The following is a 17,695-nucleotide window of genomic DNA, read 5'->3' as shown; positions in this document are numbered from 1 at the left end:
ACGGCCAGAAGTGAAGGCCATCCGGTAGCCAAGGCTCCAAAACGCTCTCCGATAGATATAACACCCATAGTAGTTGTTAAGATTTATAAAGTTCTCCAATCAGCCTATCCCCGTAGAATAAATGGTGGTATCGGTAGAATCGAATTAAGTAAAGGTGACAAAGGAGTTGATAAGTTTCGGTACTCATGTCATGTTGGATGAGTGTGGCGACGCGCCTAGTTGAGAGCGATGGCAGCAAGGCCGACAACAGCAGCCAGCAGACCGCTCTGGACGAAAAGACCGTTACCAGCGCTGGCGGGGGCGGAGGTGGTAGCGGGGGCGCCGGAGGAAGGAGCAACGCCAGAGTCGGCCGACGTCTTGATGGCAGTGACGGAAGACTTGGTGGTCCAGGGAGCAGTGGCGGTCGGGCCGTAGGTGGTAGAGTTGGAGGCAGCGTAGAAGCGGCTCGAGGAGGTGGAGGAGGAGGTAGAGGTGGTGGAGGGAACGACGACGCTGGTGGTCGAGTTGATGGTGGGCAGGATCGTCGTGGTCGGGGTGTACAGGGGGCAGGCAGTGTTTGTCGGGTTGCACTTGGTGATGGTGACGGTCTTGGTGGTGGTGGCGGTCATGGTAGTGGTGGTCTCGTCGGCGGAGGTCTGCGCGACGGCGACGGACGCGGCCATGAGGGCGAAGATGCTGGTGAAACGCATTTTGAATGATTTGGAGGATGAAGACGAAGAGTCGCTGATGATTCAAGTGCTGGTATAAGTCGATGTATGACCAAGAGTGATTCTCCACCGAATTGAGAGTTGTGCGTGCAGGCGTGGGCCGAAAGGAATGCGGTGTCAAGGAATTGACGTGACGATGCTGTCTTGTCGATAGATATGTTTGAAAAGAGAGTGATGTGCAAAAAAGGCACGATGACGAAGAGCAGATGTCAAGAGAGTGTGGGCACCGGACGCGATGGTAAAGAGAGCAACAACGGTGAGGAAGCAAAAACCGTGTAAGGCGTGTGGGAGGGGGCAGGCGAGGTATTTCTCCTTTTATCGAAGCGGCCTGTGGACGACGTGACCGCAGGTACTGGACGGCTACCACCCACCACCCACCACCAACACCACCACCCAGGGCAGGCTAGGGAACCACCCACTTCACCCCCATCCGCCATCTCCCATCCACGACAATAAGCACACGCACATAAGCGCGGACAGAGCATGGGCTGGCGGCGGAAAATTTGCCAGCGCTGGGTTGGGTCGACTTTGGATGGCGTGCCCACTGTCCACGTCCCTCTGGGTTGTCTGTGCCTGAGCCCAGCTGAGCCTGTGCCTATTGCCTGTGCCTGCACCTGCATCTGTGCCTGCGAGGTCCCGTTGGTCGCCTACGCGGCAGCTTGAGGGAGGATACCTAGGTCGGGTTCTAGGATGGATGGGCGGCCTGTGGGCGGAACGAGGATATGGGATGGGGGATGGGGGCCCTCTCTCGGCTTTGGCTTTTGCTTTTCTTGCCAATGAAAGCCAACGGTATGCTTGTCTTGCTTGGCGGTAGACCTGCCTTGTCCATGCCTTGGGGGAGACACCGACGGGCAGCAGATGCCAGAGACACTGAGTGAGAGAACCTAGGCAAGGCCAGGAGATGAGGCCTGAGGATGGTGCCTGTTGTGTGTGCTTGTGTCTGTCGGCGTCCCGGTGTCCAGGCCTAGAAAAAGCTGTGAAAGCCGGGCGACGGGCCACGGCACCTCAGGATCGTGTCCAAAAATGGGTCTGTGGCGCCGTGATTGGCTGCGCAAACCTTCTCGGTGGGACGGCTCTGAGCTGCGCTTATCGACCCTGGGCGGTGGCTGCACCTCCCACTGGTTCGTTTCTGGAGCGCCCCTGAGGATCGCCCCCGCCATCCCTGCTAGCACCCTGCAGGAACAGCAGCGCCCTTGTCGTCCGAAAACAACTCATCCGAACTCATTCGCTCGAGAGCAGAGACGCGCAGAGTCAGTCGAATCAAATCCTCTTTGCCGCCATTGCCAAGAGCCCAAGTCGATGCAGCGCTGCTGATTGCCTCTGTCTGGAGCCCTCCGGGACGTGTGCGCAAATGTGGCTGCTGTTGGGGGGCCGTCGCCGTTGTCGTGGGAAATGCGCCTGCCAATCATTGCCCGCACAATCATGGATTTACATTGTCTTCCACGTCGTTTCCATTCTTTTGGGTTGTCCCGGACCACACTGTAAAGTCGAAAAAGACAGTCCAACAGTCAAGCCATCGCTCTGCCCTCCCGCCATGGCGCCGATGCGGCTTGCTATCCGTCGACGGATGGAAAACTTTGCAGCCAAGAGGCGAAGCAGATGTTCTAGCCCGACATTAGCTGGTGCTGATGCCATCGTCCGGTCTAAACATTCTAATCTTGGATCCTGCTGCGTGCCGGGCAAAATCCAGACCACCCAGCAGAAAAAAAAAGAAAAAAAAAGGAAAACCTGAATCAACGCCAACAACGGTGCGGGAGGACAACAACAGAAACAACCCACCATCCGATGCGTCTTTCCCCCTCCCGCTCTCGTCTGTAATGACGACGCTGTGTGACGTACGATCCTTATCGTTTGGCCGGTTCAGGTCTTTCTCGTTCTGCTCGGTCATTTCGTGGTTCCACGGTGTGACCCCAGAAGCTCCAGGGTCCTAGCATTGAAACACCACTCAGGTTGCTCCTCGCACCGTCAATCTCACCACCATATCCCGGCGAACCAAAGTTCAAGACGTTGCTTCTACTATGTAGAGGGTTCCCTTGTCGGCGCAACTGTAAATCGGCGCGAGAAAATGACCCCAATCATGGGGGTCTCCACTGCCATTTCCCATCTGGAGGGGGCCTACGCAACACTCTGAGAGTTGACAGCGTATATTAGCCCTGGGGCCAGCAAAGTGAATCCTTTGTCAAACCCGATGCGGGTTTGCGAGCGTGGAGTGTTCTCTCGTCCGAGTGCTCTTCCGAGATGAGGCCAAGCTGCCACGATGGGGTCGGCGATTAGCTTTTGCATGGCTCGCAAAGATGATGACGATGTCGGTTAAGCCCCTCCGACTGCGTCTGTTGAATGCGATCGTCAATGAGCAATCCAAGTTTTCGCAATTCCTCTGCAGCAAACTGGGCCACTTGTGTTGTTGTGCAACAGTCGGTAGGAAACAGCTCTGGCAGACGTTTGTCTTTTCCGCGCCAGAGCGCAAAAGCCCCCTCTGAGTTCGTTCATTGCAACGTGAAACCATTGTCCATCGTTTCTGTCTTGGTTGTCACATCGCTCAAGTCCTCCATGTTGATTGCAACCGGCAGACACCTCTCGTGCATCCCGAAATTGAATGGGCGCACATTGCCAGGAGGCCCTTGCTGAACTTGTTTGGAGGGCATGTTGGTCTGCTTGCAATTGAGTTGATTTTCGACAGATGTTTCTATTGCAAACCTCTCTCTGACAACGAACGAGAACCACAGGCCAGAGCGCTCGGATATCGAGGCATGGCTAGTTGCGGTGATGTTGCCGCGTTGCCGCGCAGCGCTTGCCCGTCGCCGTGCTCATAGCCTGGTGCTAGCTCAGCACCAACGTCGCAGGCGACAGGCCACATTCCATGTCGGGGGCGATGTTTCGAATCCTGTGATGGGGGCCCAGAGTCGACATCGTACCATACGAGGTCTTCAGGTTTGTCATGGCAAGCCCTTGGCCAAAGAGTCAGGTGCTTGTCGGATATGAAGCACCTGTATTGGTGCTGTGGACCAGCGAACGGTTTGTCGGATCTGTGATTAGTGTCGATTGCTGCTGCGGATGACACGGGGCGTCCGATTTCCGAACAGCGATCTGTCATTTGCTGAGGAGATCTGTCCCGAAGGCATGGTGGTCTGTCTGCAGCTGGTCACATGTTGGTTGTCCAAATTTATCTCTTGGTTTGCAGTTCTCGTATCAACGGTGCCCAACACGGCGTCTTGATTGGCGAAGATTGAGTATGACTTGGATGCCCCCTCGGGACAAGACGAGAACGAGAATAACCGACGGCTGTCACCGCCATGCATTCGACATGATTGGCGTTTGCAGGTTCGTTGCGCCTGTTCGAAATGTTTTTCCAGAGAAAAGGGCGGTGTCGCGTGTCGTGCGAATGAGGCATCACCGCCAGTCGCCGTCGACACCGCCGACCACATCATCGCGCAGGAGCGGGTGATGCAGGTGCAAGGGCGAGTTGGGCGGTAGTAAGCGCGAGCCTATGCGAGTGCAGCTCTGCCAGCGCAGCCCAGCAGCCACTTGCTGCACTCATTGGGCAGGTGGCCTCTCTGCGTTGTTCCCTCTCGTCCCCTTCAGACGGGAAGTCCAGCCTGGGGCAGCACCTCTGTTCTCTCAGGTCGCTGAATGGAACGAACCAGTTACCCCGCCCCCGCATCTTACCCGCCGCTGACCTACCACGACCCTTTGAGTTTCATCTGCGTGGGACCTCCACCGACTAACTTCCAGCCTACGTACGCCTCACGTCGTCTGGAACGCAAACACATGTCATAATACAGAATCCCAAAGATATCCAAACCCGAGGTACGCACGCAATGCAAGATTCTTCCCCATCCCGTTGCAGATCCTCTCTTTCCAACGCCCATCCCCATGGTCCGGTGACATTTCCTTTGCTGACTGATCTGGCCCCCGAAGCTTCCCGGCAGCTGGCCCTCCCTCCCAGAAGCTCTTCCCTGCAACCACCCATCTTCCACCACAACCTCGACCCGCATCGAAAAAGAACACCGAATCATGGCAACCGCGACGACTTTCTCGACCGATCCAGCCCTCTGGATCTTCACCTCCCTGACCGCCGGCTCCTCTCACATTGTCACCGCGACCTCCCGTCTCGAGACGATCCTCCGCGCCAACCGTGTCCCCTTCAAGGCCATCGACATCGCGACCGATGAGAAGGCCCGTATGCTCTGGGGCCGCCGCGCCGGCAAAGATGCATCCGGCCGCGTGAGAAGACTTCCGGGCCTGATTCAAGAGGGCTTGGTGCTCGGCGTGGGTTACCCCTTTTTCTTCCATCCGCAGGAAATGAGCTAATCCGCTCCTCGAACCAGGACCTCACCGAAATCGAAGAGTGGAACGAGTACGGCGAATTGAAGCAGCATGTCAAGATCTACTACGACGAGTTCACCATCCCAAATATCCACAACAAGCCCAAGATTATCAAGAAGGTCATCAAGAAGAAGGTCCCAGCCGCCGGAGCAGAAGGCGAGCCATCCACCTCGGGCCCTGCACCCCCTGCACCCCCGGCCGCTCCACCCCTGCCAAAGAACGAGACCTACAACGCCGCTTCAAAGCCCGCTGCCGACCCGAAGCCTGCAGCAAGCGGCAGTTCGACCGCGCTCCCCGTGCGCTCCATCGCCGACGAAGCAGCCGCGAAGGCTAAGCAACTCCGCCTGCAATCGCTGCGCGAGAAGGTTCACGGCAAGAAGGACGAGAAGGCCGAAGAGAAGAAGGTCGAAGGCGCGAGCGCTGCTACCGCGTCAGCTGAGACTCCCGCCGAGCCCGAAAAGAAAGCAGAGACCCCAGCCGCCGACGCCACAGAAGATGCGCCCCGAAAAGCCTCCGTAGCCAGTACTGGCAGTGTTTCCTCGGCCGCCAAGGCAGGCCTCCAGTCTCCGACCACAGGATCCTGGGGCGCCTCAACCACCAACCCCGACGCCCTTCGCGAGACACTGCAATCACCGACAACGGCCCGGTGGAAGCCGTCGGACGTCGACAAGCCCGTCACGTCACACATGGGCGCCCAGGTGGCTTCCGCGTCGCAGGAGGCAATTGCAGCCGTTGAGAAGGCCGAGGCGATCAAGGAGGAGCCCGAGAAGGAGTCGTCATCTGAGGAATCATCCGAAGAGGAAGAGGCTACAAAGCCACCCATCGTGAAGGAGGTGTCGCAAGAGAAGATTGCCGAGGTGGAGAAGGCGCAAGTGATCAAGGAGGAGCCCGAGAAGGAGGAAGAGGAGGAAAGCGACGACGACAGCGATGAGAGTGAGGAAAGCGAGGAGGAGACAAAGAAGGTTGAGGCACCCAAAGAGGCGCCCAAGGAGGTGGCGAAGGAAGAAGCCAAGGAGGCGTCCAAGGAAGACGTCAAGGAGGCGCCTAAGGAAGAAGTTAAGGGAGCGCCTCAGGAAGCACCCAAGTCCGAGCCAAAGACTGAAGCAAAGGTTGAGCCAGAGGTTGAGCCAGAAGCTGAGCCAAAGGCAGAGGGAAAGGCAGAGGAGAAGGCGGAGACGACAGAGAAGTAAACATCACCGCCTTGCCGGCAAGGTTTGCAAAGCAAGATGTTCAATCACGCAGGAGGACATGATGTAAGAGTATGAGATGTTCGCAAACCCTCCCCAAAAGCCATTTTCCCGATGAATCGCTTTTGCTACATGAGATTAAGTCCTAGGTAGTGTAGTCCATCTCATCCAAATTCTGTCCTATATGCCAATCAAACCGTCTTCAATACAATCCCTCGTCATCACTAGCCGTGCCATCCTGGAACCCGGCCACAGCCTTACCCTTTCCCTTTCCCTTGCCGTTCACAACGACGTCCCCCTCGGATCCGTACTCATCATCGCTGCCCGTCGCGACAGCTTTCCCCTTACCCTTGCTCCCCCCGCCGGCGACGGCCTTGCCCTTGCCCTTGGAACTAGCCCTCGACACGATCGAGGACCCAGACACGGCTCTCAGACCTGCAGTTGCGGGCCGTTGTTGCTGCGGCTGCTGCTTATCCTTGTCAGGCGAGCCCTCGAACATGGCGCGGACCTGCTCGTAGTGAGACAGCTCGCCCGCGCTGACGGATGGCACGAGCTCGCGGTTGGCGGCGAGGAAGTCCTCCTCCGTGACCATGACGGCGATGTCCTCGGGCGTGGCGTGGTGGTCGAAGAAGTACGCCGTGGAGATGGGGCCCTGGTGGCGGCGCGTGGTGAGCGCTGCGGGGTCCGCGTTGATCTCGCGGATCTTTGCGTCGACGGAGGCGGCCTGGCGGGTGACGGCCTTGAGCATCGCGTCGGAGCAGAGGGCGTAGAAGTCGGCTCCGGTGTAGGTGAAGGGGAGCTGCTGGGCGACGGATTGCAGGGAGACGGACGGGTGGAGTGTGAATCTGGAGTTCGGTCAGCATGTTTTGTCACGAGGAAGATTGAGGAATCTACCCACTTTCTGGTAAGAGCTTCTAGAATCTTAAGCTGCTTGTCGTGAGTGTCAGACACTCCAAGGTAGAGCATCTTGTCGAAACGTCCGGGACGGAGTAGAGCGGGGTCCAAGAGGTCTGGTCTGTTCGTGGCACCAATGACGAAGACGCCGCCGCTGGTGTCGTCGCCTCCGGACATGCCGTCTAGCTCTGCCAGAAGCTGAGAGACGATACGGTCCATGACTCCACCACTGTCGCCCTGGTTTCCACGCTTCGGCGCCACTGAGTCCAACTCGTCGAAGAAGACAACGCAAGGCCTGGCGTCTCTGGCACGCTGGAACACGCGTCTGACGTTGGCTTCGGATTCACCAATGTACATGTTGAGCAGTTCTGGTCCCTTGACACTGAAAAAGTTGAGACTGTACTCCGTGGCGATAGCCTTTGCGAGCAACGTCTTTCCGGTACCGGGGGGTCCGTAGAAGAGAATACCGGAGCGCTTCTTCATGCCCTTGGCAAATAGCTCGGGTCGCTCGAGTGGCAGCTGGATCGTTTCCGTGACGGCATCCTTGACGTTGTTCAAGCCTCCGACGTCGTCCCATGTCACGTTGGGAATCTTCGGGGCACCGATGGCGCCAGCGAAGTTCTTGCGTGCGGCTTCAACAGCAACGTCAAAGTCGCCCTTGGTCACACATCGGGCCATCGGGCCGCCTGCAACTTGAAGATCGCGGACAGTGACGGTTTGTCCTGAAGTTCCCGCCTTGAGAGAAATTTGCTCCAGACGCAAGCGCTGTGCAATGAGCGCGCGGTCCACCACGTCAACGAGGTCCCCTGCTACCAGCGCAGCTGTCTTGAGAGCGATGCCATTGAGGTCGACTTCGGGATCGAGATTGATGCCGCGGTCTTCAACGATGGTCCTCAGAATACCTTCACGCTCCGCTTCATCAGGAGCACCCATCTCCAGCTCGTGGCTGAAAAGGCCGCGGACTCCGTCAGGCACCTTGTCAACATCGCTTGTCGTTGCGATGAGAACTCTTGTGTCCTGCAGGATTTCCTTCATAGTAGAGACCATGCGATCAGCCGTCAACGCCTCGACGTGCTTGATCAGCAACGCCGTGGTTTCTGGACCACAGCTCATCGCTCTCTCGGACCTTGTTCTCAAAAGTCCTTCCGTCTTGACATCACTGCCACTGGTTCCGGCTTCGCTCAGTATATCGTACGCGTCGATGGCATATGTGTGAAGTCCAATATCCGAGCAAGCTTCCGAAGCGACGGTTGCCTTGCCGATGTTGCGATGAGAAGACGTAAGAAGGATGGCTACCGGTGGCATCTTGAGATGGATTGCTCTGGGACTGGTGGCTGCAGCGAGAAGCTCTCTGAGACGCCGTCTCAAGGAAGAGATGTGACGTTGATCCTGTTCAGGTAACGTCAAGGCAGACGCGCTTGGTGACTTGGAAGGCAACTTCTTGACGCCCATATAGTACGGCCAAGTGCTGTTCTTGGTAGCGGGAATACGGCTGGTGGCGAAGCCGGAGCCATGCATCGCAACTGAAGAGCTGTCGATGCACGCAACTCCACCCCATAGATCGTCTGACTGGTCGTCTTCCGCCTCCGTTTTGGATATTTGGATATGGCCCACCTTGAACCAGGCTACTTGATCGACCCTTGAGGATCCATCCTTGGTAAGGGCCATAACATCATCCACTTCTGATCCATTGCTTCCGCTCGCCTGTTCTTGGAGGGCTTTTCCTAATTGCGTGTCGATAGGTACAGCAAGGAGGTCTCCTGTCCTAACGAGACGGAACTTTTGAGCAAAGTAGCGCTTCAGCCCACCCAACACTGCCGACTGGTATGCTCGCTCGGCAGTTACAGGGGACCGGACGTGTTGGATCGTAATATCGCGAGCGTACGGCGGTCGAGAAGCGCTCGTGAACTTGGGTAAAGTTCCCTTACCTTGGTAAGAACCGCGCTTAATGGGCGATAGTCTCAGGTACGGGGGGCCGTCAAGATTGGCCAGCAGAATTGGAGATATATAAGCTGCTGGGCTTGTCGGCTTTTGGAGCTGAGATTCGAAGAATGACAGTCTGCGTTCACCGTGTTTTGCGCTGGGTATCCGTGTTACGGGGCGTTGCGAGTATCCCTCAGGAAGACCATACACCCTCACAGGCCGCCAATTAGACTCAGTCGGCTCTAGTGACGTAAAGCTTCCGAGGCCAAATGCGCCAAATCCGTTGGCAGGTGGTTCCTCGGCGGCCTCTACGCGAACCCAGTCTCCTGAAAAACAGCCAATCTTGGACAGTGACGATATGTCTACGAAGATTCTGGCTTCGTCGTCATCCTCAGGGGCGGGCTTGGGGTGAAGAAGATCTACGGCGATGGGTCGAATCAAGCCCTGGGCCTTGAAAAGTCGTCCTCGGGGCCTGTCGGGACGAGCAGTCGTCGCGGTAAAGTTGGAGAATACAGATGCTGGCGTGGCAATTCCGTTGGTCTTTCTGCCTCTTCCAATTGTCATTGGAGTTCCAGGTTGCATCGTGGATACGCCGCTTGCTGTCGTAGGAAGCGTCGGGGCTTGTAAGGAAATCATATCGTCCATAGAGTCGTCAGACAAGTCGTCGTCTTGATCGATGCCAGAGAGCTCCGACTCTTCAGTTTCTGTAACCGAATCCAACTCTGTAGTCGCAGCATCTGTCTTGTACCGGTCTTCGGCAGCCGAGTAAAACTGATCGTTCGCTGTATCGTCTTCGTCGTCTTCGGGAACACCGTTCAGACTGCGGTTCCGGGGGATTGCCGTGGCGTGGCTACGTTTTGCATGTACCCGTCCCCGCATCAGAATGATTTTGGTGTTCTCAGACAGAATTCCCTGGCTCACAGGCTCGCATAGCATGATCTTTCCAGGATTCGGCGGAACGTGGGTGACTGGATGCGGAGGCAGCGGAAGGGGGAAGAGGTCGCCGGAATGAAGCACTGTCAGGCTGCCCAAGGCCACGCGCAAAGCGGCAATCAGACAGCCGTCTGAGGTTGCCGGTCCCTTTCCAGTAGGATGGCTTGGATGATCGCGGAAAAATGTTCCCTCGCCTTGCTCCAAGCGCTTCGTCAACTCGCTCTCGAGGCTCACAAATACCGTATCCAACGAAAGGGCGACCACGTCGAGTATCTGGATCTCGATGCCGCTGCGACTGTGACTCGAGAGCTTTGACGGTGCGACTTGTTGTAAGATCGTCGCAAAGTTCTGCAGCGACAGCGAAGAGGGAGAGAACTGGACAGTCGAGGGTTTCATGGTAGAGGACTTGGTCACAGGCACAACTGTCCAGGCGGTTTCGGTCGGGGAGGGGCTCGGTTCCCACGGAGCGATCGCAACATGATGAATATCTTCGGAGCCGTCTTCGCGGGAGGGGGCTGCATCCACAAGCAATTAGCCATTGCGCGCGGGTGATAGCGATCTAGAGAAGCGCGACCTACCATCACGGAGGTGGGGGAACAGGTCCGCAAAGAGGTCCTCGGACAGGATGCCGATGTCGCCCCTGACTTCATGGTCGTCGAGAATCAGTCTAGCAGATAGGGAGGGCTTGTCCTGTCTTCTTCTCCGTGTCCTTCTACTCCTCCTCGCCTGTGATGGCGGCACGAGCTCCGAGGTTGTCATGCTGGCGTTTCGGTAAACGGGCCGATGTGAAGCGAAGCAACAGACGATATCTCAAATACGCATCGCAGGAAGCACAAAAGAACGGCCCAGGCGTCGAGTGTTAACAAAAGGAGTGAATCGTCGCGGAGCAAAAGATCAATTGAAGCCGAAGGATATCAAAGGTCGCAGGACATGGTGTCCCGATGGCGATGGCCGCGTTGAAGAGCTAAGCTCAGGTCCCTGAGTCCAGTGTCGGCTTGGAGTCGGGGCCAACTCAAGCTTCGGCTGGGGGTGTCTTAGGCCTCGGCATTGGCGCAGGGCCAGCTGCAGCCGCACCTTTTCCCCAATCTCCTGGGGTTACCAGGAGGTGCTGCACCTCAGGAAGGCAGCAAAATCCGGCCTGAGCGGGGATAGCCGAATGACTAAGCATGTGTCCGGGGGAGCGTCGACGCCGAACAATCCCCGCGCAAACCAAACTTGACTCCATCGAGAGTCAGGTTCCTGTTGCTATTCACTAAGGCGACTGTCAATATCTTGAGTCGCGCATGTTCATGTAGCAAGGCTGTTGTCGAAAGTCACCATGACTTGCGAATTCGTCTGTGCAACAATGGTTTCTCATGGTAAGATGTTATCGAATTCCTCCGTCCGATATCGCATCGCCAAGAAGTGCGAGGTAGGCATTGGCAAGTCGAATATTGGAATGAAAATCATCCAATGGAAGTAGCGTTGGGTCTCTAAATCATTACTGTATGCTTTTTTTTCACTCTTTAATTCAAAGCTCGCAGGTTATCCCGCCCATGTGGTCTCGACATAGCTCAAGCCCCCAATTGGGAGATGAATTGGCATAGTGTACTCCTCTTTGGGGAAGAAGAAGTTTTGGGTAGTCAGCCCCAACAACAGCGCACCGCTTTACACACTCCAAGGAATGTGGCTGACCTCAAGGTCTCGACCTGCCATTCTGGAGTTGCAATCAAGGTCCTTATCAACGAATTCTCCACTCAAGACAACGTCAGAAGAAGATGTCATATTGACGCTTCTGCGGGTTGGAACACAACGTTCATCCACATGGATCCACTCACCACAGCTTCTATTTCGCCTCAATGCATCTGCATCTTAATCAAACAACAAAACGGGTTGTTGGTGACCAGTTCGGGTGCAGCAGCCGGCCACGTCGCAATTGAGTTTCGCCGTGAGTAAGCTGCGCATATTTTCTGGCTTACAGGACAACTCCCAGCAGCTCCGGATGACGACTCTCTGGTTTCGCGGGTGTCCGGCATCCGGACGCGCTCCACGCTTTTGGCGAGTCGCCTTGATCCAGCTGAACAGAGACGAAAGATTACCACATCTGGCACAGCACAGCCTGGTCCAAACACCAACCAGACTGCGTAATGTGGCGATCAAGCGATCGCTGGCACTGCAGATCCGGTTCGTCCTTGATATCCGGCCGAGGAGGCTGGAAGGACAACACACAGCTCAGGGTAGAGAGCACAGACGCAGCGGCTTCAAAAAAGTCTGAATGTGCATGGGATGCTGAGTTGGCCGGGTTGACCCAGACTGGTGCCAGCAGCATCCGTACTCGGTTTCCGTATCCGTAAACACCACCCCGACTATTCTTGGGATTTTGTGGCGAAAGGCTAGGCAGAGTTCGAGGGAGCCGCGTGGTTGGTGCCGTTCAAAGGTTTGCGATGACAGGTCTGTATCTGGATGCTAAATGATTGGTAGAGTTGACGCGGCATTCCTTTGTCCTCTCGACGACACCTTTTTTTCCCCCCTTTTCCTCCGAAGACATTGCGCAACAAATCCATCGCGGCCAGGCTCTTCCAAGATATCTGGCAGTGCTATCGGGATGTCGATGTCAATGATGATGCATGGTTTTCCAAACACATCTCGGGATCGTCACATGCTTTTTTTCTCCGGCTGGTTGAGGTCCAATCAATGCAAGTCATTTAACGGATGGCTCCAAACAACACAGCTGCTATGACGCAAGCGGGGCTCCTCCCTGGTCGATGGAGGTCGATGTAGCCACCCACTGGCTCGACTGCTGCAGCAATCTGCGACGACAGCGATACCTCAGCCGGCAGCGACTGGTCCGGGCTTCTTCAGCGCTTCAGCGCAGCGTCAGCGACAAGGGGAAGCCGGGAGGCTCCAAACAAAGTTTCCTGATGGCTGCGGCTGGACCGCATGGGCGTCTGCGTTCTGGGAGCGTGTTGCGTGTGTCCGTCCTTCTGTCGTCGGGTCTCTCTGTCTCTGTGTGCAGGTGCAGGTGCAGGTGCAGTGCCAAAGTGCAAAGTAACATTGACATTGACATTGACACCTTCCAGACCTGACCGCACGGCTGGAATCTGGACACAATCATACCACGATTCTTGCCGTGAGACCGGCTTGTCGTGATCTTTGCATTTTCGGCGGTACGCGAGCGCGTTCTCCCACGTCCGTACTTTTTTTGTTGTTGTTATCCTCCCCCTTCTCAAATTTCCCCATCCCTTTATCGTTACCGTCCGGCGGCGCCTAAGGACCCCGAGACTCGAGTTCGCCTCTCCCTTGTTATTATTAACCCGCCAACCGTTCCGTCTAGTCGATTGGTGTGGCATTGGATCTAATCCTTACCTCCGCCCCCAATTCGCGGCGACCACACCCCTCCACCACCCCTTCCCTTCTTCCACTATCGTTCCGGATCTACGCTTTGCTTCCCTGCTTTGGATACCACCCTCTCACCTCCAATGATGCCTGTTCATGCCATCAGTGGCTTTGAACTGATCATTTGAGAACCAATTTTCTATCCCAATCATCTTTGCCAACTTCATCGCGCAAATTCATCCCGCAGCGCAAAGAGAGGCGACCCTTCCCCCTTTTCAGCTGTTCAAGTCCCTGCAAATCTCGACCCTGCGCAACAGTTGCGACGCAGACCATATTTCTCTTCTGCGATCGGGCTAAAGACCCAAGAAAGTCATGGGTAACTTTTCCGATTCCTCGGACGGCCGCCGCGACCGAATACGCGACCATGCCGTTACACAAACCGCCGTCGAGTTCGCCCAACAAGCCGAGAAGCTGTCACACCAGAAGCACGAGACCAGCGACTCCGCCGTCGCCGTCGCCGTCGAGGCCCGTTTCGTCACACCGCAGGATCCCGTTGTGGTCACATCAGAGGGGCATAGGCTTCCGGGAGTTCCCCTACAAGAGGCACACAAGTTGAATATACTGAAAGAAGAACTCGAAGATGGCCCCGCGGTGGTCAAGATCAAGCAAGGGGACGAGGTGCAAGACGAGGTCGCCAATGCTGAGGAGAGTTCGGAAAGACAGGAGAGAGTAATTTCCCTACCAACAGACGTAGATGGCAAGTCTCTTCAAAGATCGCAAGAAGGCTCCCTTCGTCGCCAGATGCCGCCTTCACACACCAATCCCTTGTTTCCGCCTCTACCACTCTACGGGCCACCATCACTATTTCGCGACTTCCAGTGCATGGTTTTCCGGGTTTCGGCCTTCTTCCTCAGTCTGGCATTTCTTGGAGTCATTGTACTCGGCGCACTCTTCACCAGCATTCCGCCACTATGTACAAGGATATTTTACCGCCTGACACTTCGCAATCCCGACAAGCGGAGACCGTTCTTCGAGGAAGAGATGCGCAGAATCAAGCTCCGTGCAGACCAGGACAAGAATTGGAAACGAAGCAAGTCCAGCCAGAAGCTCAGCAAGGACAAGGAGTCCATGGCTGATGAGTTCGTCCCGACCGAGGGTGGGCCCGATCCAATCGTCTGCGATGTCGGATACTACGCGCGTCGCGTTGGCTTGGACGTCGAGGAATTCCAAGTACAGACCGAGGACGGATTCGTGATTGACCTGTGGCACGTCTACGACCCGAAAGAATACACGCCGTTGAGCGAGAAGGAGAGAGCCGACAGAGGGCCCGACGTTTTCACCACATCAAGGAAGAAACTCAAGGATCCCGAACAAAAGAAAAAGTTTCCTGTTCTGCTTATGCACGGTCTACTGCAGAGTTCCGGCGCATACTGCACCAATGACGAGGACTCGCTCGCATTCTACCTTTGTAAATCAGGCTTTGACGTATGGCTTGGCAACAACCGATGTGGCTTTAAGCCCAAGCACGTGTTGCTCGAGTACTCCGACCCGAGGATGTGGTGCTGGAACATCCGCCAGATGGGCGTTTTCGATCTGCCGGCGTTGACTTCGCGAGTTCTCTACGAAACCGGATTCGAGAAGATTGGTCTGATCTGCCATTCCCAAGGCACAACACAGACCCTCGTGGCCTTGGCCAAGGAGCAGCGGCCAGACTTGGGTGAAAAATTGACCGTCTTCTGCGCCCTTGCACCTGCCGCCTACGCGGGACCCTTGATCGGCAAGATGTACTTCAAGTTCATGAGGATCATCACCCCTGGCATGTTCCGCTTAATGTTCGGTATTCATGCCTTTATCCCCTTCATGATGCAGATGCACCAGATACTTCACCCCAAGATCTATGGCTGGCTCGGTTACAAGGTTTTCTCGTTCCTCTTTGACTGGACGGACACAAGATGGGACCGCGGTCTGCGAGACCGTATGTTCCAGTTTGCGCCCGTCTACGTCAGCTCGGAATCCATGCGATGGTGGTTGGGAAGGGAATGCTTCGCAAGGCACAAGTGTATCCTTTCTACCAAGGAGGATGTCCGCGCTGAGGAGAAGGAGGACCGCATCAACGGCGACGACTCCCACACCCTGCGAGCCGATGACGCCGACGGCCTCATGTCCCCTCGTACAGTCGACGAACACACTCGCAGGCCCAAGGGCTCAACAGCATGGTACAACGAACAAGCACCGCCTTTCGCACTCTGGGTTGCTGGAAACGATGACCTCGTCGACGGCAAGAAGCTCCTACGCAGATTCGAGAGAGGCCGCGAGCCGCATCTCCAGGTGGTTCACAGCAAGGTCATTGATGAGTACGAGCACCTTGATGTTATCTGGGCTATGGACGCCCCGCAGCAGGTGTTTACCGAAATCCGCGAGGTTCTGTGGAAGACTTGCAATGCGCGGGACAAATGTCGCATTCCCAAAGGCTGCGAGGACGTGGCGAAGTGGGTGCCGCCAGTAGCCAAGGCCGTCAAAGGGGACACAGAGGAGAGTCAGTCGAGCAGTGACGATACCGAGTAGACTTTGGCTTCCGAGTTTCGGCAAGTTTTTCTGCATGAGTTGGAAGCGGCGTTGGTGAAGAGACGAAAAGACGTAGACCTCGTACATACCTCGGGCGGCAGGCGTGTTTTGGCTTCCATCAGCATCGCACAGGAGTAAAAGCGTTGGACGACTTCTTGGATTGCACGAATAAAGGTATGGAACACGCGTAATGGTAATCGTTCTAGCAAGAACACGGTTGGAAGAGTATACATGTATACACTAGAGCAAGAGTAGACGACGTACACGAATCATTGACTGCGGTAATCACTTCATTCTCCTCCCAGGGTCGGATGGCATGGTTGAGACAGAATTCATTGCCGGCCCAACAACACATTTTATGGACTTGTATCCCAATTTAGATTCTATGACCGGCTGATGATTTCCCGTTTTACCAGCCATGTTCTTCATCGGTGTACTGCTGCATATAGCACAGTCACAGGGTTCTGGTTCCCGAGCTTCTGTTATGCTGGCCTCGTCAACTCAACGATTCGCATCTGCGACAGGTACATAGTGATCTCTTTCATCAGCATCATCCTCTGGGTATTGGTAGTAGAATAAGTCGACATTGACAACGCACTGCTAGATCGAGACGCTCTGACAAAGATCAATCACCTCAAAGACAGACACTGACTTAATGATCTGAGGGCATGTTCGATACGCGCAATCGGAAGAGTTGATTGGCATAAACATGAAGCCACTCCATTCTTGAGGAGTATAAAAGGGACCAATGGTACGTTTTATACTCTGCTAGCACGATGATAATGTTGACGCCCTTCCGGACTTGGAGCTACAAGCCCCTTTTCACTTTCACTTTGTTGGCTGTTGGGTTGCTACTACTACCAAATACACCGCTGTGACTGTGAATCAATGTGGAATATAAGAAGCCTACTAGTTTACTGTCAGGTATCTACCCTTCAATGTGACGAGGATGGGAGAAGAGCTCAGTTCGTTTGACTTAATGCCGTGGCCTTTGTGGCCTTTGAAGAAGTCTCACACTAAGAGCTTCTGGAAACTTGAGAATTCAAAACGTTAATCTGTATATCCGTTCCCTCTCCGGCGTTTTCTCTGGCTTATTCCAGGAAATAATGACACCAGAAAGAATCATCTGCAGTGTGTTATGCGAAAGCCTACATACCCACAAGGTAAAAACATTGAAGCTTGGAGTGATTATTGGTATCAAGCTCTCGAAGCAGCAGACGTGATTGGGTGACTAAAACTTGTGTCAACTCTCGATTTTTGATGTCAGAAGTAGACACACGTCAACAGTATTTTAGTATAAAACTGGGGGGGCCTGCCTCAGTGCAGTTCCGCTCAGAGCAGACAATATGGGAGACAATGAGACCCGGCATAGGCTGTATCTTCATGAGCAACGATATCCCTGTGCGGTCACGCAAGTATATCAATAACTGTGATACCAACATCAGCACTATATGCACATCCTTAGTCACTGCTTCACTGGTGTTGTCTCCTTATGCGATGGAATAACCGAGAAACATTCTGAGCCTCGGGCGGGTGATGGAAAGCCACTTCCGACAAGGTCAACATTTCTCGTCTGGAAAGTTGAAGTGAGATCGCAATTGATGATATGTCTTTTATTGCGGCAGAGCCTTCCACTGAGTCAGTACTTTGAGCAGATGCGACTAGAAGTGACGGTTATGAATGGAAGACATTGTTCCTCCGTAGCTGCACGTCCAAAGGAAGCCAGAATACGAGGATCAACGTAGAATAAGTCAAGGACAACAAAAAGCTGTTAGATCGAGATATTAGCCGAAGATGACCTCGCAGACAGAAGTTAGCTTTCTAATGCATGCATGGTTTATTCCA

General features: G+C 55.0%; 4 protein-coding genes across 4 annotated transcripts; 2 read left to right on the top strand and 2 right to left on the bottom strand.

Moving 5' to 3' along the window:
- Window positions 1-215: 215 nt before the first annotated feature.
- CGCA056_v001006 (uncharacterized protein) lies at window positions 216-689 on the bottom strand (the record flags this gene model as incomplete). The annotated part of the gene is made up of 1 exon (XM_037316267.1): window positions 216-689. One exon carries the CDS (start codon window positions 687-689, stop codon window positions 216-218), a length of 474 nt encoding a protein of 157 aa, XP_037186070.1.
- A 4,032-nt stretch (window positions 690-4,721) lies between these two features.
- On the top strand, window positions 4,722-6,223 carry CGCA056_v001005 (Uncharacterized protein; the record flags this gene model as incomplete). Its single annotated transcript, XM_037316266.1, has 2 exons — window positions 4,722-4,976; window positions 5,036-6,223. 2 exons carry the CDS (start codon window positions 4,722-4,724, stop codon window positions 6,221-6,223), a joined length of 1,443 nt encoding a protein of 480 aa, XP_037186069.1.
- Window positions 6,224-6,422: 199 nt separating this feature from the next.
- PEX6 (Peroxisomal biogenesis factor 6) lies at window positions 6,423-10,729 on the bottom strand (the record flags this gene model as incomplete). Its single annotated transcript, XM_037316265.1, has 3 exons — window positions 6,423-7,065; window positions 7,119-10,485; window positions 10,549-10,729. 3 exons carry the CDS (start codon window positions 10,727-10,729, stop codon window positions 6,423-6,425), a joined length of 4,191 nt encoding a protein of 1,396 aa, XP_037186068.1.
- A 4,716-nt stretch (window positions 10,730-15,445) lies between these two features.
- Window positions 15,446-15,850, top strand: Lipf (Gastric triacylglycerol lipase; the record flags this gene model as incomplete). The annotated part of the gene is made up of 1 exon (XM_037316264.1): window positions 15,446-15,850. The coding sequence occupies one exon, from the start codon at window positions 15,446-15,448 to the stop codon at window positions 15,848-15,850; it is 405 nt and encodes a 134-aa protein (XP_037186067.1).
- Window positions 15,851-17,695: the final 1,845 nt, after the last annotated feature.

Source organism: Colletotrichum aenigma (assembly GCF_013390185.1).
Source record: "Colletotrichum aenigma strain Cg56 chromosome Unknown KSG_Cg56_contig01, whole genome shotgun sequence".
NCBI classification, from domain to species: Eukaryota; Fungi; Ascomycota; class Sordariomycetes; order Glomerellales; family Glomerellaceae; genus Colletotrichum; species Colletotrichum aenigma.
Note: the sequence above shows the minus strand (reverse complement) of the source record. Positions and strands in the feature narration are given on the sequence as shown.